Source organism: Leptidea sinapis, chromosome 25 (assembly GCF_905404315.1).
Source record: "Leptidea sinapis chromosome 25, ilLepSina1.1, whole genome shotgun sequence".
NCBI classification, from domain to species: domain Eukaryota; kingdom Metazoa; phylum Arthropoda; class Insecta; order Lepidoptera; family Pieridae; genus Leptidea; species Leptidea sinapis.
In genome coordinates, this window is record NC_066289.1 from 12,713,205 (window position 1) to 12,736,302 (window position 23,098).

At 32.1% G+C, this 23,098-nt stretch overlaps 1 protein-coding gene and 1 long non-coding RNA gene across 3 annotated transcripts in view; one reads left to right on the forward strand and one right to left on the reverse strand.

The window, feature by feature from the left end:
- Positions 1-12,491, forward strand: part of LOC126971934 (ADAMTS-like protein 4) — a 48,416-nt gene extending 35,925 nt beyond the window's left edge. The window contains exons 6-12 of one of the 2 annotated variants that reach the window (XM_050818448.1): positions 1,623-1,847; positions 2,545-2,781; positions 3,456-3,606; positions 8,293-8,468; positions 9,990-10,158; positions 11,448-11,516; positions 12,132-12,490. In XM_050818448.1, the coding sequence (XP_050674405.1) occupies positions 1,623-1,847; positions 2,545-2,781; positions 3,456-3,606; positions 8,293-8,468; positions 9,990-10,158; positions 11,448-11,516; positions 12,132-12,229 (1,125 nt within the window). In that variant the 3' untranslated portion in view covers positions 12,230-12,490. Of the gene's footprint in view, positions 1-1,622; positions 1,848-2,544; positions 2,782-3,455; positions 3,607-8,292; positions 8,469-9,989; positions 10,159-11,447; positions 11,517-12,131 lie in introns of both variants that reach the window. The other variant, XM_050818449.1, reaches the window with a different exon arrangement.
- A 3,188-nt stretch (positions 12,492-15,679) lies between these two features.
- On the reverse strand, positions 15,680-21,191 carry LOC126971974 (uncharacterized). Its single transcript, XR_007731016.1, has 3 exons — positions 20,992-21,191; positions 18,441-18,633; positions 15,680-16,834 (listed from the first exon to the last, which is right to left on the reverse strand). It is a non-coding gene; the product is annotated as an uncharacterized LOC126971974 (long non-coding RNA).
- Positions 21,192-23,098: the final 1,907 nt, after the last annotated feature.

A 23,098-nucleotide genomic window follows, 5' to 3' on the forward strand; every position in this document is an offset into this window, starting at 1 on the left:
AAAATATTACAATAATGTAATGATAATGTAACACAAAGATATAGCAAGTTGCAGTTATCAGTATGTATCAAATAAATTTTAAATACTTATAGATCCTTGTTTTACATTAATTAAAAGATATTTTCGTTTTATTTTAACCACTTGAAATGAAAATGAAAAATATTATATAGTATTTTTTTAATAATATATTGAACTCATAACAATGATTGAGTCATAAAATTAATTTGATAATAATAAATGAATAATATCAAACAAATAAAAGAAACACCAAACAATTAAATCACATAAAAAAGTCTGAGTCGAGGAATTAAATTCCAGGCTGCTTTATTGTAATATATATTGTAATAGCCTTTGCTGCTTCATTTACTTTTTGTGAAGGCTTTGAATTTGTTTTTGGACATATTTGCTATCTGTTCGAGGAGTTTATTATGGAAACGAACACATTGACATTTAAAACAATCAATGACTTTATGGACTGTATTGTGGCAGGCATGTGGTGTGGTACTCTTATTTATAATATCAATACTATGTCAATCATTTAGTTTTGTGAAATTATGTCTGTTTTTTTTTGTATAAAAATCAAATTCTAGTAAATGTATTGTTGAGGCCATTGTCTTAATACCTATTTGCTTAAATTTATTCTTTAGCGTTTATTTATTCATTCCGGATTCCATGTTATAAATGGCTCTCACAGCTCTCTTCTGCAGCACAAATATTGTAGTCAACTCAGCAGCATTACCTCATAAACGGATACCATAGCTCATAATGCTGTGGAAGTAACTAAAATATACGATTCTAGCCGTATCAATGTAAGTCAGTTCTCTTATTTCCTTTAGCGCATGTGCTGCAGTCTGTTTGCTAAGGCAGATGGTTACCCCGCTGAAGATTCTCATCTAGAGTTAGAGAAAGATGACTGCGTAGTTGACACAGTATTTATTTTTAGTTGACAAATATTTTACTCAAGGTAGGTAAAATTGAAATAGGTCTTAATTTAGATAGATCCGATGCACAAACCGATTTGAATAAAGGTATTATTTCGCTATGTTTTATGAGGACTGGAAACGTGCTACAATCTATACATTTGTTAAATATCAGGCCTAAATCAAGCGCTATTATATTAATCAGAGTGTCTTTTTAACATTAATCTCTTTAAAAGATTTAATAATATCCAAAATATTAACATTGTAGTAAAATTAAAGTCAAATTGGAAATTATTTGAACATTTAGTAACATTTGCAGAAGTAATGATACTGCATTAATTGGACATGAGTAAACACTAATTGGACATTTAAATTCAACCCCCGAAAAATCGAGCTGGGACTATAATATCAATAAAAGAGTTATGTTAGTTTGAATTGGCTTTTATTTAGAAGAATTATCCTGCACTCAAACTCAAGATATAACAATAAAAGAGTCATTGGAGATAAAATTTTGAGGTGATAGACAAAAAAGTCTGTTTTGATTTGCGCAATCTATAACTTTTACAAAAAAAAATTACCAGAATTAGATTTTATTTCATTCGGAAATCCACTCAAACGTTCATGAAGATCTTAAGACCAATTTGAAGGAATTCGGAGACTAAAGAAAAAGAAAAAGAAATAAATGTCATTTTATCATTTTAGGTAGGCAAGTACCGATGTGTCGAATCCAGCAATTCTGGTGATCGCGAAGTATCGCCTGTCCATTGTTCAGGATCTGCACCAAATGGCAGACGTCGCCGCTGTAGCAATATTCCGTGCGCTCCAAGATGGAGAGTTGCAAACTGGTCTCCTTGTCCTCAATGCGGACCTGCCAACAAAACTAGGATTGTCGGATGCGTTCAGGATCATAGCAAGGGAATAACTAAGGTTGGAGTTAGAATTAAAGTGTTTATTTTAAAATTTAATATTAACCTGTCCGAATATAATTTATTTTTATTGAATATAGTTTATGTTTATTGTTTTGAATTTTTTCTAAATTCTGTGCACGTTTAGTTGTGTTTGGTGCAAGAAAATTGCATTAAAATGGAAATTACAAGAAATATATGGAATGGCTTATGTCTCGTATTCTTATACCTGAAAATGCCCAAGGATTTAGTGTGCCTGCTACGATAGACATGTTCTCATCTGTAATTAGTATGGATTAAGCATTTTGATGACAGTGATTCATGGATTATGCAGTTGGGGGTATGCAAAAGTCATCGAATTTAAGAATGTTCAATGTTCATAACTTGAGAATGAAAACATCGTACGGAAACCCACACTCTCTTGGGAATAAATCCAATGATCATACGTCGAACAAAAACACCATCAGGAAACCTACACACACTTGCGAATAAATTCAATGTGTTTAAATTTGATCAACTCACATTGGGTCAGCTTGGTCACCAAAAACTACAGGCTGAGAAGGGCCTGAACCGCGCCGTGAAAGTACCGCTCTCATACCATAAAAATAAGTGCACAGTAGATGTCGAGCGAAAACAACTGCGAAAATATAATCTAACACCTACCCTGAAGTGTGCAGCACACTTCTTGTGCGTAAATTAAATAAAAATGTATTTTCTAGGTTAGCGACCTGCAATGCTCCCAGCCAAAGCCGTCTGTAACAGAAACATGTAACATACCTAATTGTAATTCACCTGAGGTCAGACAGGTCGAACGTAAGCGAAGCAAGCCGGAAGATAACACTGATGTGTTTAGAGAAGGACCTGTTTATACAATATCTGTCAACAGTTCCCACTCAGACTTTGGACCTGAATATAGCTTTGGTGTGGCTGGATGGCTGTCGACGTCATGGTCTGAGGTAATTTATGTTCTTTTAATCTTCGATCAAAAATAAGCTAGGTTTTAAAAATGGAAATAGAATTAATATGGCCACATAAAAACTTGCAACCATAATATATAGTTTGTAGTATAATGTTTAGTGCTTGCAACCATAATGTTTAGTGTGTTGGAATGAAAGCGCCCGGATTCTCTCGCACTCCTTTAAATATTTTGGTAAATCTCACACCTCTAGAGGAGTATTGTATTTCCTGTAAATAATAATAATATTTTTTCACGTACATAACGGCTAGGTTAGGTATATATGGTAAGACGAGCCAAAGATCGCGCATGGTAGAGTAAATAAGGAGAGGCTTGTGTCCTGAAAATTACTAGCTGCAGGCTGATTATGAAGCTGGAAAGAACGAAGTCTATATAAATATCTGTTACTGTAATGTTTAAAAACAAATACTTCAGTATTATTCATATGTGTAAATATAATTAGTTAAAGTTCTGTATACTTCGTATTTTGAATAAATGATTTAATATTTTGATGTTTATATTGTTTGATCGTTTCCACTTAAAACATCTTCACAAACATGACATCTGAATCAGATTAATCCGTGACACTAATGGCCACTCGTAAATAATACGATATCGTTACATCTTAACACTTCTCAATTGATATTGACTAAAGGGCTGACATTTCGGTGGCAGTGCGTAGGTTGGTGTGTGGGGCACGGTGTTCAAACCAGATCTGTGAGATGTGCCGATCCATCAGGCTGTACCCCGATGAAGTCACCAGAAACCTCAAGGTCCTGCATTCCAAAGATACCCTGTGAATCTCACGATGGGCACTGGTTCACAGGTATACTATGAATCATATATTTTAATCTTTTTGGTTTTTGTTTTTACTAATTATTTGGCATAGGTTTTGAAAATGAGACATCTTATTTTGAGGCGCGCCAAAGTTCACTTAAAATTTCAACTCCGATAATTGGAAATGTTCTCCCTAACATTTTTCATCCTAACAATCACAGTTCCTAATTAATTGTCTCTAACGTTAATTATACAAATGATTTAAATATGATTTCTTTAATGTTAATTATTTGTTTTTAAAACCATTCGACACGTGTTCCGCCTCTACACGAGGAATCCTGACTGCAGGCAGACTCACATATCCTGTTTTATTACCGATTCGTTGACGACATAATAATTTGCTGGACAGGCACCGAACGTCAAATCGATCTTTTCATTAATAAAATTAATAAGATCCACCCAAAAATAAAGTTAAAATTGGAATTTGAATCAAACCAATCTCTAATTTTTTCAGATTTAACATTAACAAGAGTAAATAATATATTAGAATTCCAAATCTATAGAAAGCCGTTATATACAGATATTGCTATTCCCGCGTCATCTTGCCACCCCGTACAACATGAACACTAGCGGCCTTCCGCTGCTATGTTCACAGATTAATGTCAGTCCCACTGTCCCGTGACAGCTTCGCGAAAGAACTTAATACAATATACCAAATCGCGGTTTCCAACGACTATACAAAACAGTTAGTGAATAAATTAATTAATAATAAACAAAAACATTTAATTAATTCAGAACTTTATCCCGTCCCACCTCAATCAAATACCAAATATGTGGGTAGTTTGACATATATTGGTCCAATATCAGATAAAATAGCTAAAATATTTAGGAAAAACAATATTAGTGTGTCCTTCCGAACGAGTCACAATGTCAGTCGAATATGTAATGGCAAAGATCGATTAAATAATTCCGAAAAATCCGGCGTTTACAAACTAAGTTGTGACACTTGTAACGGGGTATATATAGCTCAGACAGGGAATTAGATTAAAGGAACATATTGCCGCATTTAGGAATAATCATCCCGAAAAATCACACTTCGCGAAGCATTTAATTGATACAGGTCACTCACTCGGAAACAATAATAATTTTAATATTTTACATACATGTAGGACAAAAAGGATTTCGCTTGAATGTGTTAGAGCAATTAGAAATAATAAAACACAAAAATAACATGTTTACATGGTTGAATAAACAAACAAATTTAGTCCCATCACCTTTGTTACGTGTCTCTTCCGGGGGTAATACGTCACAACAGCCGACCAATCACAGCGCGTCATATCATAGGACAAGAGTATATAAAAACGGCTTCCGGCTCATTTGATTTAGTCTCGTGCCAGATTTTAGCGAGACAACACTTCCTGAGAATGCCTCGTGTAGAGGCGAAACACGTGTCGAATTGTTTTTAAAACAAATATTGGCGGAATTAACACTAAAGAAAACTTAAATCATTTGTATAATTATGGATTTCCGCAAAGTAACGCCTTATTCAATAAATTTTCTAATGTTAATAATTCTGAAGCATTCAACTTCATAATGTCAGTAGCAATAAACATCTATTATACTTTTATTTGTTTTCCTATATTTTCTCAACATAACCATCGTTTATACTATATAATATATATAAGTCATATCTTTTTTGTTTAGATTTCATTTTATTCATAATGGACCCAACAGGGATTGGGTACGCGCGAGCAAGCTCTTGCCCTTGCTGAGAGCAAAAGAATGATTCCAAGGCAAACTATTTGTAATTATCATAAAAAACCAATGACGATTGTATATTCATCCAATCGGAATGTGGGCTCTTTTATATACAGTAAAAAATCATGCAGAGTCAAATCTAATGTTAGCCGAGGAAATGGTACTTGGTTTGACGGTATTCGAAAAACATTACCACAAGTATTTTATCAACTACAATTCATTTAAGTTGGTTAGGTTAGGGTAGGTTAGAACAGTTAAAACAACGCACGAGCCGAGCGTAGCGTGCGGCGGCAGAGGCCGGTGAGTGCCAGAATCAAATTGTAGGCGTTTCCCCCCATTAACAAATTAGGGGGGGGGGGGGGGGTAGACTTTTATTTTGGTTTTTCTTGAAAACTATGTAATAAAGTAAAGAGTGGTAGCACTATAATCGTGGACCAAAGCTATCAACTACAATTCATTAAAATTGGTTAGGTTAGGTTATTTTAGAACAGTTAAAACAACGCACGAGCCGTAGCGTGCCGCGGCAGCGGCCGGCGAGTGCCAGAACTAAATTGTGGGCGTTTCCCCCCATTATCAAATTAGGGAGGGAGGAGGTTAGACTTTTATTTTGGTTTGAGTATGCGTGAAAATATTATGGTGAGTATGTTTAGGGATAAAAGCGTTATGAGCATCGCCGGTAGCACTACAAATAGTATGAATGAAAACTTTAGAATGAAAATGTTTAGGAAGAATGATCATTCGGATTACAAATAGTTGGGAAGAACAATTTCGGGTAAAGAACTTTAGGTGAGCCAATATGGACCCCTTATTTTGACAACACATAGTATGGAAAGGTTCAATCGCAACACATACGAGTAGTACACACACAACTAATACACGACTATATACAAATATACCCACAAACTTTATAACAATACAAAAAAAAACTAAAAACTAGCTTCATGGACTGAATTACCATGAGACCGAGAATTACTTTAATACAATAAAACATCTTAATAAATATCATACAAATCTTAATAACATAACACTATCACACCCATTCTTAGAAGTTTTTCTTTTTAATTTCACTTTTGTATTTAAACAGTATTTTCATGTTATTTCATTTTAAGAATTTGATTTCACTATGTTATTATGTCTGTTGTCAAGGAATAGTCACTGACAGCTGAAACACAGTTCATACTAGTTTAACTGTCTTTGCTGCCTGTATGTAGATAATATAATTTAGAAACATATTATTAATTAAAAATTTGTACTATTATTTATTGTTATATTTGAGAAAAAAAAATATAATTGTTATAGTATTTACACTACGCCTTAGACCGTTTTAGACTCATTCTTCATCATTCATTATTATTCCGTGCAGTAGCATGGAAATAGGAAACATAAAAAAACACATGAAATGCGAAACCAATAAGTTCTAGAAACAGATTAAGATGGTGTCTTAACAGTCTTGCTACCACCCACACAGAAATGATACATTTAGTTACTGATAGAATGTAAAATATCTTTGATTATAATGTATTACTGTGAATGTTATAGTTTATTATATTGAGATTTTATAAACTATCTTACATGATATATGAAGCAAATAGAGTAACAAACTACGATTTACGATTTAATAACTTTATTTCTCAGAAGAATATTACAATATTCACTTATAGAGAAAGAATATTTTAATTACTGTATAATATTATGTCACCATGTATTAGCATATAACAATGCGTATATGTCGATTATTTTTCTTAATTAAATATGAGTATTAACAAAGTAAGTAAAGTGAAAAAAGAACAAATAAACACACACTTGACGAAAACCTTAGAAATACATGAATACATAAATAAAAGGCATAAGAGGCACTTATTTCCTCAAAATTGATTTCTTTAGAATTCTTTTTGATATCATTTCTAATAACTACTAGATACTACTACCGCTTCGGAAACAAATGGCGCTCTGAGAGAGAAGAAGCGGCGCAAGAAACTCTCCCAGCTTTCTTTTTTTGCGCTATTTTCAATAAAAATATACAATATTGTACAGTCATTTCTATCGCTTTAAAATAATCACAATCTAGTCCCAGGCTGTCCGATCATTTAGATATTCAGCAGTGGAGTAATAGGATTAACGACAGAGCCATTTTATTTATAAAACATTTAAATTTATTTATAGATAATTCCTGAACAGTGGCTGGGACTTTATTATAGAAGTGTATACATTTACCCTTAAAGCTATTATGTATCTTTTGAAGCCTACTAGAATTAGTTAGAAGCAATCCCTTATTTCTAGTGTTATAATAATGAAAATCACTATTAAGAGCAAAAAGGTGACGATTTTTGTGAACGTATATTAAATTTTCATAAATGTACTGAGAATGAACAGTCATAATATTTATTTCTTTAAATTTATCTTTGAGAGACTGTCTATAACCAAGCTGATATATAGCACAATAAATTTTAATTTCGAGAACATCCATTAATAAGTTACCTACACAACAAAATTAAAGACAATAATACAAAAACTTTAGTGAATGTAGGTGCGTACAGTGTGGTAAATTGTAAAATGGTGAACCGTTCTACCTTTCATTACATATTCGCTGTAAGCGTGGACGTATGGCGCGCGCATAACGCGTATTCGCGAACGTCTGTTTCCGCCATTCATCCGCGAACGCGCTCCTTTGTGTTCTTTCGAAAAACAGAAAAGTCAAAGATCGCACCGCGGGCGCCTTGTAATGCTCGTAGCGTGCACGTGAAATGCTCGTCTTGCAAGACATCAAAGTCTTACAAGTCGTCCAAACTATTATACATTTCAGCGATGTGTACGGAGAATGCTTTCATTTCATAATAAGTTTCATGTTACGTTTCGGCAATGTGTCCGCACCATTACGTGGCCGAGCGGCGAACAAAACAAAGAACATACAAATATTCTTATAAATTCCTCTCTTTATATGGTCTAACGCATCTACAGACATTGTCATTTCAACCAGGTGATTGGTCAACGTGTACTTCGCAATGTGGAGGCAGGCAAGTACGAGGGGTGCTTTGTATTGGAGGCACGGGGAGACATTTAAAGGACTCTGCTTGTAAAACCCCGAAACCAGAAAGCGAGAGATCTTGCGGAGAGCACTGCCGTTCCAGTTGGTACACCAGCGAATGGGGTCAGGTATGAATATCAATTTCATAATTAAATATTTATTTAGTTTAATTAATCGTCCTTTGTTATTTCAGGACGCACATTACTTATATCCTTGAAAATTCATTTGATTAAACTTATACTAAACCAAAAGATTGGTGCTTATTACTACTTTAAGAAATATATTATAGCTTCCTTGACAAGGGTATCTGATAAAAGTATAGCAGATTATATGTACATGCCAGCTAAAACTGTACAGTATACCTATTGAGTAGACTTAGCAATAATTTCGTTATTCAATGATTTTAAGATGGTGTGGAAGTGTTTTTACAATATTGATACGACTTAGGGATCTTCAAGAATAGATCATACTCTCCCACCTTAAACCGTTTCCCCGTCTTATATAAAAAAAATATTTACAATAGGGTGTGATTTACTTAGTCACACTACAAATTCATAATTATTCACTTTAACTAAAAGGCTAAGCAACATTCACTCACCTAGCTGCGTTCAATGGCATTGTTTGTTCGTTTTAGCCATTTCATTAATTGCCAGCATCTAATGAACGGGCTTAACCTCCTGGCCTTAACCGACTGGCTGATGTGACCTTCGGGCCTACCATAAACTCTTATTGCGTTACAATTTGATTAGAGCTATCTAATTTATGTCAATTGAATATCAAAAATGATATCAACTGAATCGCAAAATGATTTAGTTCGTTCATTCCTTCGTACCATTAGGTAATATTTCAACCTAAACTGGATAGCTTATGTGTCAAAGTGCGCGATTCGAAAAAAGTTGCTCCTTCCTTAGAGGAAAGTGAATCGTGTTGTTAATAACTTTTAAAAAATAGTGAAAACATACAGAAAAAGGAAATTAAATGAAAGTAAATAAAATTTAAGGAAAGAGATGAGAATATTTCATTGAACTTTTTTGTAAAACAAAAGAGTGAAAATAAATACCAAAAATGATAATACTAAAGATGAGGCAGTAAGAGCCTGGGCTATAGCTTGTTCGCAAGAACGAATTAAAATACATGTACTCTGTGGTCCTGTCAAATCAAACATCAATGGAGGTGCGTTCATTTATAATTTGACGCTATAAAGCGCAATTTTACAATGTATTTTTTGTATTTCTACGCAAAATACCGCTAAAATCATATCATTTTAGGTTTCGAAACGCAACGGATGTGGTTTCGAGTAAGAGAGACAAACTTCAACTGTAGGGCGTCATCTCTTTCTTACACCGCGGACAACAGACAAACTTATTTCGTTCATTCTTCATAAGCGCTCCAAACGCCATTCAGTAAAAGGTACTTCATGGTACTAATTTTAGAGATTCAGTTTAGGTACTTAAACTGAACTGCATCGGAATCGCATCGTTTAATTAAAGTTGATTGTAGGCCCTCTTGTATCTAAAAAGAATCTGTTTACTTTACTTACATGAGTGACGTTACCTAAACGTAAAATCAATAAATGTTAAACCAATGGAAACGATATAATATCTTTAAGCTGTTTAAAGAAGACTTCCATTTGTAAATATTGACTCCAGTGTACAGGTAATTGCAGTCTTGGTGTAGCCATTCAGCGTAGAACAGTAATATGTGTACCAAGAGATGAACAGTCAACCAGTGATAGCGAGTGTATTGGGAGAAGACCTCACGACGTCCAGCCATGCAGCTTGACCTGTGACACCTCCAAGGCGACCAAAATCACAGCAAGTATGTATTCTGTCGGGTGACAGGAAAAAGTCAATACGAACAAAAAATAGTAAAGATGTTGTTTTACACTGACTTTATTAAAATATCAATAACTTTCTCAGGAAAAAGTCATTATGTTCACAAGTTTTAAGAATTCCAACGGAATTCCAAGAAGCAAAATAAAATTATTTTTTGAACTGGACAGAGAAAAATTCACTTAACAATAAAATAATTAATAAAGCAATGCAATGTTACTCCAAGATTAAAATTACATCTCCCTGTCATGTAATTCTATATTGACCAAGGTAACATAAATAACTTTTATCTACACCCATGCTTTAAATCCTCTATTAAAGACTCTGAAACAGTTAGCTTATTGCCAACATTAAAACACCCAATGTTCTAATAACCATTACATCATCCAAACGAGTGTTGTAATGTTGTACTGAATTTCATAACAACACTCCTATGTTTTTTTTTATCCCTTCATGCGCAAAGAGTTTCAACATACAGCCACATTCTTATTGCTCGATGCGTGGTATCTGTATGAATTTCAAAAAAATAACATTTTCGTTTACGCGCGCTCCACACTCCCAGAACGTCGCGCGCCGTTAAAAAAAAAGTAGGTTATTCGAATCCCCGCAAAAAAAAAGAAAAATGTTTCTTCGATATTTTTATTGTTTTGTTTACAAAAATGAGCGATTCATTTTAAACGCTGTAAAAGAACATGATATTCAATTGAATTTTAATTATTGCACTATGCAAAATGTTAATTACTACTAAAATAAATAATTGTTTCATTATTACGTATTTTATTTGTATATAATCAGTAATGTAATATTAGGTTACTACTAGTTGGCAATAAGCTAACTGTTTCAGAATCTTTAATGGGGGATTTAAAGCATGGGTGTAGATAAATAACTATACTTTGCTCTATTTAAATGATCATTACTCCATTATTTTTGTTTGTCCTTTAAGGACCTTAAGGAACTTTTCCTGTAATCATACGCTTTATACTGTAAAAATATATTTTATGTATTTATTTATTTATACGGTATTACATTTTTCTGATAATTTCTTGTCTCATAAAAAATAATATTTATAACATATTATCAACGACTCAGGGTTAAGACCTACTTAAGGAAATCTCCTGGTATGGAGCTGTAACACATAACAATTTTTAGGTATTCATAACCTTCTCTTTGAATGCCATTATTAATTTATTCAATAAAGCATTACTTTTTGTTTCATGGTCATTATATAGCGCGATTTCACAAAATGTTGTAAAATAATTTATCTTGTTTAATTAGAATCTCAGAGAGCTTCAAACGACAGACCTTCACCGGAACACAGCACTCCTGGACTATCACAAATGAAAGGTAACAAAGTTGGAGTCCGAATATTGGAGGACTACATGAGAGTCTTATTTTATTATGAGATTGTAAACGTAATATACCTTTGAATATCTATATTAGGTACGTATTATAAAAGCTGGGGCCGTATTTAACCTCTGGCAGATGTGACATTTATCAATAAATGTTAACTGCACCGATTTCATTTATTAAATAAATATACTTCTATAATTTTACTTATACCTGAGTATCCATCCCTACTCTGTGATTACGCTATGTTCGTCATTTTAAAGTTTAATGTCATGTCTTAAAAGACTTTCTCTAGAACTTATTAACAGGGTTCTCACTTGTCGAATTCTCATCGGACATAACAATATATCACTGACAAGTGTCAGTTTGATGAAATTTCAAAATAAAAAAGATAAGGCTGTATGGCTTGGTGCCCTTGCCTGCTCTCTCGAGCAAATGATAAAAAAAAGATGAAAACGGTCGCTGACGTCAAATCTTTGGATTCCTTTACCACGTTTTTCTGAAAACCGGTACATTAACAGATAAACAAAGAAGTAATCATGCATTGGTTCCCTATGATTATTATTGTATTAGTATTTGGTATTATAATTACAAGTTTCATTTGTTTTTCAGATTGCGAAGACAAGTTAACGAACTGCGCTCTCGCTGTTCAGGCCAGGCTTTGTCATTATAAATATTATATTCATAACTGTTGCAATTCATGTAAGTAGAATATTATTGATAATAAACTCTTTGCAAAATATTCTAGTGTCCATAATTAGTAAATACATATTACTTAGTTGTATGATAAATATCTCTGTCCTTTATAAATATTATTGTTATTAAATAGTACATAAATAAATTTGAAAGCCTAATTTCTAAGTACATTTTGCCTACTTTGTGCCATTGTAAACTTAATAAAGTATTAATTTATTAGTAACATTTATTTATATCAAAATGTTAATTTTATTTCGGTGTGATAAATAATATTATTAGTTAGTAAGGGTTTTTTGTTATAAAACTCAAAATAAACTTTTAAAGAATAAGGTTTATATATATTAATTTAGGTTTACTTATAATTAATAGAAAGTAATAAATTAAGTATAATTATAGTTCAAAAGTGTAATAGTAAAATTTGTACATAATTTTGATTTGAAAATAAAGAATAAATTTGTCTTTCTTTTTTTATTATCAAACATCCGAGGTCTGAATTCAAAGCCTAGCCAACTGGTAATTGGAATTTCGGAAACGTTCAGACTAAACGGTAAGAATTGGGAGAAACAAAGTCTGTTTTGGTATGATAAGGTAGCAGTACAATATTTCTGTAATTATAAAACTACAAAAAAAAACCAGTTACAGTAGTCCACTTCGAAATGACCTAACATAAATAATTTGGAGAATTCATTGACGCACATTAAAGAACTAGACTTCCAATCGCCTATTAAAAGGTCGCCAAAAATATCGGAGCGGCGTTTTATATACGTAGTAGAGATAACATTTGAATCTTATTTATTCAAATTAACACCTTATTTCGTTGCAGTCATGTTCAAAGTCAATTATACTATACGTATACTACTTATAAGAAACGAATGCGAGCACGAGGCAAGGACATTTTTTTTTAGCAGTTGACATGTAATTATTTAGCAAACTGATTAAAGAAGGCAAAATATTTACAAAATTAAGTCAATCTTTAGTCGAAACACAACTGAAAATAAAACTCTGCCTACTAGATGCGTTGGCAAAGTTTTGCTCCAGAGAGATAAAGTGCGTGCTTGAGCGTGATTGTGAGTCAATAGGAAAAATAGAAGTAAAGCCGTAATTAGATATCTCACAATGTTTTCATTGCCGTGGACGCCATTTTGGGATATCATTGCCATCATCAATATTTGTCACCATTCTTATTAATATTGCAGTTTGATTGTGTTACCCTTCGGGAACAGCACTCCAAAAATGAATCTTGGTATGTTGTAAGAGGTTTGTCATAGAGATAAATTAGCCTCTAATGATACCATACAATCATATTTTCTGAACAAAAATGGGCATGTCACGTGGCGATGATAACAGACGAGAGATGGACCATTTACACAATGCTTTAAAGATTAACAAGAAAATTGAAGGTAAGGAAGACCATTCAATGGCATGAGAATGTTAAATGCGCTGCCAGCACAAAGTGGTACCAAATAGCAAAAAATCTAGGCAAATGGGCTTGGGAGGAAACCTCCTAAAGTAAAAAACAATCTAGAAACCAAACACCCAGGTTCTCGCTTCATTTATAATAAACAAAATACACAAATTATAGAGATATATTAAATATATGTATGCATATAGTGTGTTATTAAAAACGATGTAAAGTTATGCCTAATTCACAAATTTTTGTCTTTTTTATATCTTTGTGACTACGGAAATACATAACAGGGAGAAGTGATTTTTTACTTGGAGTAACTTTACAATACGTTTATTAATAAGTTTCTTAATAAAGAATATAAAGATGGCGTTGGAAATTTTATTTCTCAGCATCCACAAATTAAAATATTTTTATTCAAAATAGGAATTAAAATCACTTTTTGAACGTCAAAAACTACCTAATTACCTAATACCTTCATAGTCGTTGGAAAGATCTAGACGAGAAAAGCTTAAAATCATTGAGTTTAGGTTTCTAGGAGGTCGGGATCGATAGCTATTAAGGTTCAAACATTTCCCATAGAAAATGAGGTTTCATAACTCAAAATATCGGCTACAGAAGATATTGAAACTGGACATTCTTCTTAAAATAACTAATTGGAAAATGTTTTTTCTAAGTTTTAACTATTATTGCACATGTTAACTAGGCATGCATACCCGGGCAGGAGACATACGAGTATCGAGGAGGACGTCGCTAATTTATAATAATATAATGATATAACATGTGTCCTTCACACGTGGGATGCTATATTAATTAAATATAAATCTGTCCTCTTGTATGCTATTTTGATTAAATGCGTTATATATTATTTCTGTCTTATGTCAGTTTGTATTATATTAAATATAAGCCCAAAGGCCGATTTGGTTTGGTCAATATTCGCGTTATCTAAATTTAGATAATTTATACATATAAATCTAGACATCTAGACTACTAGTCACTTACTGGTAGACAACCGATAAAAACAGGCCAGGTTTAATACTTTTGTGTGCGTCCATTGCTCAAAATAGAGGTTAACTCTAAACTCAATATTTTTCGACGTTTTCACAGCTGTTATAATCTATTTTAGGTTGTTTTATTTATGAGCATCGGTAACAAAACCATCAGTTCAATCCAAAATACAATAAAAGAAGAATAAATTTAAATACGAATTAGATCTCCATGTTTCAATATACATATACATATACATATATATATATATATATATATATATATATATATATATATATATGTATATATATATATATATATATCACATATATATATCACATATATATATTGTATAAGTAACTTCAGATGTTGAGACAAGACCCTAATAATTATTTAAGAAAATGATATTAAGTGCCGCTTATACCGACCATGGTATAATAGAGAGTGTATAGTTCGTGTTAAACATTCATTATACTAACATTAAATAATTAATTTTTAAATTAGAATATTCTGAGACAACGTATATTTAACAATTTGTTATTGAAGTTATATTTCTTTAGGCGCGTTATGAAAAGATGAAGAGAGTGAAATTTTAAGATGCGCACGCATCACTGTAACACAAAAGAAACAGGGTGTAGCTGGTTCCTTAAATTTTCTGACGTTGGCGACACTCGTTATTTATTTTTGGTTTCTTAGTCCATTAATGGGATACGCAAAGGGAAATAATTGTCAAAGCCATTGTTGAAAGATTTTTACAATATTGTTCTTTCTTCAAACGAGTAATAAATAATTTTAAGGATTTTTAGCCAAAGAAGTATAACTTCTTGCATGCATACATAAGTACATACACACTTTTTTAAAAAAAGTAATAACCGTCACTTCTGAAATTTATTACTTAACGAAAGAAAATCGCATGGAACGCGTGAGGTAGCGGGTTCGAGTCCTGCATCGTTCATAAATTTTGTTTCTAAAATTTAATTTTACAACGTATACTATTATTACAAGAAATAAAGGGTTTTTTAATTAAATATTCTATTTGCTCTTTTAGTTCTTTATTTTCACAAGACATACATCATATAAAGTCAGCTTAAATTTATATAAATGCTTATAAACTATGGCGAAAGCTTAAAAAATATTTATAATACTTATAATATAATCTTATAGTTACTAGTTCTTACAGCTAACAATTGCACAATTAAAACTCAGTAAACTTCTTAAATATTAATTAAGAATATTTTTTGTTGTCAGATATGAATAGACTAGTATAATTGTTATTTACTTATTAATGCTTTTTATAACGCTTTTATTAGCTTCATAGATATGTTAGATTATGTAACGGTCACTTTAAACATGAATTTCACCGACTTTAAAATGTTGGATTGATATGAAACTTAGCACACTGGTAAAGGTTTGCTGTCTATTTATAATTAATATGATCTGTTCCATTTTCTTATCAGGAGCTTCAGGATAAGCGATTATTTTATGTCCGATACCCGTTAGTGTCTGTGCCAATGACTATGGCGCGTGTTAATTCGTTACTATGTTGCACCGTTTTAAGACGAATAAAGGAAAAATAATAATTGTAAGTAGTTTAAGATTTACTCGAATTCAAAATGACTTCACTTTTACCAATATATTTTGTGAATCAAATCAAGCATCGCTAATAAAGTATATTACGATCAAATACATTTTTTTACACTATTCGTAGTTTATTCACATTAAATATTATTTTCGCCATTTTTGTTTGGTTTTCTTTAAGACCGTATTTTTTAGTATTTATCTAACTATTTTTGATTTAATGCGTTGTTTTCGACCATGCTATTTAAAAGACAAGAACCTTAACTTTTAAACATTGATGCATCTTAGTAGAACAAATCAAAGGAAACGTTAGAAACGAGAACGTTTGATTAAGGTTCTTATCATATGAAACATTGCCTTTATTAACTGCGGATCCTTTTAATTCCATTCATGCAGGGTAACAACAAAGTTCCAACCCAGGCAATAACTGACAACGCAATGGCAATGTCTGCGTTTTTATTTCCCATGAAGTTTCTGTATCCGTTGTTGAACGCGAAACAAAGGGCGAGAAATGCACAAGATAGCGCCGAAATGCCAAAAAACGAGTGAAGGATATTTACGAAGTTCATATTCATGTTGAGTTTGCTTGAAGTCATACTTAGAACTCCACAAAGCATGTTCAGCACTGTCACAAGTGTAGATATTATACCTAAAAATACAATTATCTCTGATTATTGCACACATCATACAAAGAAAAATAAAAAAAATCATTTTTAATTGAACGGGTTTTTATTTATCATAATGCAATATCTATTAATATAGATATAATATAATTATAATAGTGATATTTAATATTATATAGTTTATCACAGAACCAGTGCCTAGCATTCTTCAGAAAGAAGTAACGAATGCTAATAAAAGCCAAAAATTAGAAAAAGCTTCTGGGCCAGATCAAATAACTAATAAGCTAAATAAAACCATATCACCAGTTATTACACCACACCTGACATATATTTTTAACAATATAATGGCAACTGAAATGGTTCCGGCCGATTGGACGACATCATTCTATTTTCGGAGAGTGAAAACCACCTAGAGTAAATGTTGCAACAACTTGCAAACGAAAGTGCTAAAGCTGGCTTGTAAATAAATGCGTCCAAAACGAAAATTATGACCAACGCATCCGTCACAACTGGTTCGATAGTGTCACAGAATACATCTATTTAGGACAGTTAATAACCCCTGAAAATAACATGAGGAAGGAAATAGACAGATGCATTTGTAATACATGGAAAAGATACTGGTATTTGAGTGAAATCATGAAAAACTCTGAAATATCTATAGGAATAAAAAGAAAAGTCTACAACATGTGTATGCTCCCATGTCTAACATATGGATGTCAAACAGATGGTCTGTTTGACATCCATATGTTAGACTCTTCTCTTAGAAAAAGTTAAAATGTGCCAAAACTCAATAGAGAGGAGCGTAATTGGAGTTAGGAGACGAGACAAAGTAAAGTTAGAAAACATTATGAGTCAGACAAAAGTCAAAAACGCACACAAGATGTGTCAAAGGCAAAAGTGGAAATGGACTGGACACATTCTGAGAGAAAAGAAAGAAAGAGTTTACATAAACCTATTTTGTTGTAAATAAAATAATAGCGTTTAACATAAAAGCTTGAATCCACTCAATACTAAATCATGTACAAACCATAACTATAATGGTTGCCTAACTCTACTTAGTTTAACTATGTTTGCCGCATTTGTCGCGAGAAGTGCCCCAAATATGACCAACTGAACTTTCACCAACAACATCTAAATATGAGTCTACAGTGAGGGTATTAATCAATTTGATTTCATGTTTGAGTTATCGATGCGACATAAAAGTGTGTTTTACTACTTAAATAGGTCATGTGTCTCCTTTGGTGTTGTAAGATACATTATGGTGGTAGCGATTATCAATTATCATTATTAGGGTTCTGCTCCCATTCTAATAAAATTAAAATATTTGAGGATATGACGAGGAGAAGAATATCAACGTTTTTGGGGATTCAGATGGAAAAGTTAAGATATAAATATAATCTTCAACATTTAACATTTAATCTAATTCGGCGACAATCTCCAAACCCCGTGTCCAATCGGCCGCCATAAGCTGCACATAATGTTTTCTGGAATAATTTTTTCTACACATATATTAGGTCTATATATAATTATACCTTTTTGTGAAAATATTTCTAACTGATAGTGAAAACCATATCTGTTGCGTTATTAAGGAGGCTTTGCTTTTTACAAAAAAATAAATAAAAGAAAACTTACCAAAAATACCGTGAATCGTGTTAAAACTAGTTGTCAAGCTGACAATTCGTATGATGGATCCACTTGTGACTAGTATAGATCCCACTATCTGCAATGTCCAGTGAATCATGATTCTGTTCTGAAACCTGACAAGCCTCCCCCACCCCGCGTGTGGATTTAAACATTGCACAGCCTGGCACATTATCAAAACATACTGAAATAAAAAAATGAATAATAATTAACAATATATTTTATAATAATAATAAATAAGTTATTATTATTAAAATTTATTTTTAATGTTATTTTAAATCATATATGATCGCCAAATATCACGCCATCGTGTTTTATTAGTGCCAGACATTCTGTGTAGTATAAATAATCTATATAAGAGATTTCCACGTATATAGTCACTCATCACGATATCTCTGGAACCATTAGAGCTAAAGACTTGAAATTTGGTAGGAATATTAGGTAGGAATATTTTTTTTTATTATGAACATAACAACGTCTATCGGGTCAGCTAGTAATAATATAATATAACAACGTATCTGGTTTGTTCGATCGGCCATTGAATATTTTGAAGGAAGGACCGAATCCAAAAAAGGAGGAGGGTCTCAATTCGTCGGTATGTTTTTTTTATGTTTGTAACCTCAGAACTTTTGATTGAGTGAACCAATTTGGATAATCCTTTTTTTATTTGAAAGCTGGTGCGTCCCACTGCAATTTGGTCCAGATTGGTGACATATATCCATGAGAAAACCATAAAAGTCTTAAATTTGCTATAAGTGCACACTTTATGTGTGCGACAAATTTACGAATAACTCAATTTCGCGCCAACCGATTTCGATGATTCTTTTTTTAATCGAAAGGATATACTTCAAAGGTAGTTTGATGAGAGTTTGGTTAGGTTCTGATTATGGGATCCATGAGATAGTAACGGAACACTTCAACTCTTAGGAGTTAATTACCAATACTCGGTCGAATCTTCTTTATGCTATCCGGATTTTTGAATCACCTACCGTAACGTCTTTATGGTCAAGTTATTGTAAGTAAGTATATCTTTAGTTGGGTCAAACACTACAAATACAGGTAAACATTTACAAAATACAATAACAAAAAATATGAAAAACATATCTAAATAATTACGAATATAATATACATGCCTAATCAACTTAAAACTAAACAAACATACATAAAGAACCAAAGAAAAAAAAACTAAAGTAAGGCTTCTTCTACATCAACATAGTGGGGTTTGCAGTGTGTTTTTTACCAAAAAGGTTTGCTATTCAGCATATTAGTTGGGTATAACCACAGGTATAACCCAACACTGATTTTCAGTAGCTTCAAGAAGGCGGCCGTCGCGATTACAGCCACATGTGCTTCGATTATTAAATACAATAATTATGAAATAAATAAATTATAGTACTCAAGGCAAGATATAGTATTGTTGTAGACGGCTAGGTCGTAACAATTTTGATATATTATATTGATTATCAGTTTTTTATAATTCAGTTTTTTTTATTATTATTTTATATGCCAAAGTAGTTTAGTTAGTTAAAGTTTGCGGGGTCAGTTAATATATGTTTATACATATACAAATTAAATAATAATTAAACAGAATTTTATTTAAATAAAGAAATAAAATAGTATTATATATATAAAACTATGAAAGAAATTTAAAGCGTGAAAAAAAAAATTTTTTTTAGACTATAAGTATTAGGATTAATTTAGAGGGAGGCCCAACTGAAGTGTAAAAAAAATACATTTTATGTTTATTTCTAAAGGTATAGACACTATTTATATTACGAAGGGGGGAGGTAGATCATTCCATATTTTAGAATAATTATAACAAAAGCCTCCTTCGAATGCCACTGATCGGTGTGGTTAGTAAGGAGCAGCTCTAGTGAGATACTTGCAAGTGTCAGCAGACCATCGTAACTTGGTATAAAGATATTGTGGAATTTTGTGTTTTATAACCGTATTTTTTCGTAATGTCGTATTCGAATATGGAACTTCATGGCTGCATTGCATAATTTAGTAGATCTACACATACTTAGACAAATTATTACTTAGTGTACTTCAGATTCGCTAAGAATCAATAAATAAAAAATATTTAACAAAAAAACAACCGACTTCAAAAACACTATTCCATAACAATAGATATAATATGCACTTAAAAGCATAAAAATAATTGCGTATTTTTATACAATCTAGTTAATTAATATAATTCTAGTTACGATTATTGTTATTTTTGGAGTCGCTTGGATGGTTGTTGGAAAATTAGAGTTTATTTTTAGAATGAGTTCTGTCGTGGAACTAAGGCTGAGATTTATAGAGACAACATAGTGTTTGATCAGACTTTACTTACGTAAAAGTTAGTTGAGTGATAAAATGCGAATTTGACTTAAGCTTAGTATAATTTCAGTTGTCATATGACAATTAGAACGAAATCAAATATAAGCTAAGCTTACACTCATCTAAGTTTAATGTAAGTAAAGACTGAGCAACGTCTAAGTACGCTCTATAGATCTAACTCAAAATATACAGCATGGAATAAAATAATAATACTCACACCAATAACACATAAGTACACATGTTGCTTCATAGGCGTCGTCACTGGATACATATGAACGTAGGTCAGAGCACATACTATCACTCCACCCAAACACATATTGGTGAACATTGTCAACACATTTATTAACGTTGCGAGAACTGGAGACACATAATTATTGTTATTTTGTAAACCATTCTCTGTAGTAACTCGTGGTGCCATAGTCGGTACCAAAGTGAGTCAGATAACCGATACGTTATCAATGACTGTGATGTGATATACACATACACACACACAAATAATTTTGGGTTAAAGAAATTCGCTTAGTAACTAATATGTATGGCGAAGGTATAATTAATAATAAGAATGACATGTTGAAGTCAAATAAACTATATTCAATTAGGCTCAAATTATGTGCTTTTGAATCGTCATTATAGGTATATCTTTTTAAATCACTGATTCTACCATAATATGTTAGGAAATAGTAGAGCTCGTCGAGATGGACATACAAGAAACTCAACGGCCACTCTTTCCAATCAATAGAGTATTTTACAATGGCTGTAATAAACAATATAAATTAGTTTGTAAGGTGCTGCATCAAAATATATATAAATCGTATTCAAAGTTAAAAGTGTTTCAAATATCAAATATTTCATAAAAAGTAATAAAGAATAAACTATATAAATATAAATTATCCAATATTGGATGTATCAACCTTTAGAGCTTGAATTCATTATTTGTGTAAGGATGCTTCGTGAAAATGCTAATATAATATGAATTATATTCAAAATTCAAATTCAAATAGTTTATTTCTCAAAATAGAATAACCGCATCACTTTTTGAAGTCAAGAAAATATACAAATAATAGAATAATACAGTCCTACTGCTAAATTATTATTTACATTGCTTTAATCCCATGCACTTTTATCTGTTATATAATCTTTAATTGTATAATAAGCTTTTTTTAAAAGTTTCTGTTTAACAAATATTTTAAACTGTTTTAATTGTAGTTTGCAAATTTCTTCAGGGATTTTATTATAAAAACGGACACATTGCCCTCTGAATGATTTGTCTATTTTCGTTAGCCTTGTGTGAATCAGAGCAAGATTATGTTTATTTCTAGTGTTGCAGTTATGAATGTCACTGTTTTTTTTAAAACGATCTATATTTTTATGCACAAATATTAGGTTTTCAAATATGTATTGACATGGTACTGTTAATATGTTGATCTCCTTAAATTTATCTCTCAACGAATGTCTACTGGACAGATTGTAGATTGCTCGAACAACTCTTTTCTGCAGCACAAAAATCGTTTGAATATCACTAACGTGTCCCCACAGTAATATACCGTAAGACATAACAGTATGGAAATAACTAAAATATACGACACGTGCCGTGTCTTCGTTTGTGAGCTGGCGAATTTTCCTTACAGCAAATGCTGCAGAACTAAGTCTATTCGCCAAACCAGCTATATGTGGACGCCATTGGAGTTTTGCGTCTAAAGTAATAAATTATTGTATTATTATTTTAAATATTATTATTTTAAATAATTAATTAGTAGTGCATTCGAAACAAAACCGAATTTAATTATATGCTGGATGTCTTTTGTTGCTAGATAGACCTTTGCCGCCAAGTAGTGTGACACTCTCAAATGTATAGGGTGTTTTCCGTTGACGTAGAACTATAAAATTTGTCAAGTAATTCCATCTTATACTACAAGTATACGGAAAAGACTGAAAACAGTTGTAAGTTAGTCATAAAAAACAGGGTTCTTATGCAAAGAACGGCGGTCCAATATTGAACTAAGTAGACCGTGTCATTCGGGGTATATTATAATATGACTTCATTAGCATAAGCTTAAACAGTTTTTTATATATTTTTATTCCGATTTATGACAAAGAATAAAAAAAAACATTTCGCCTTTATTATAACATGCACATAAACCTCGGTGGGTGAGTCCGGCTTTTATTTATCCGGATTTTTTAATTATTGAAAGGGTTATTTGACGAGGCAGAAAGTTCCATGAAAACCGCGCTGTTGAGAAACGCAACAATATCCGAGTTTGTAGTATTTTCGGAAGAAGAAATAGTGTGTAGAAGGAGTGCAATTGAATGCCACAGGAGTGACT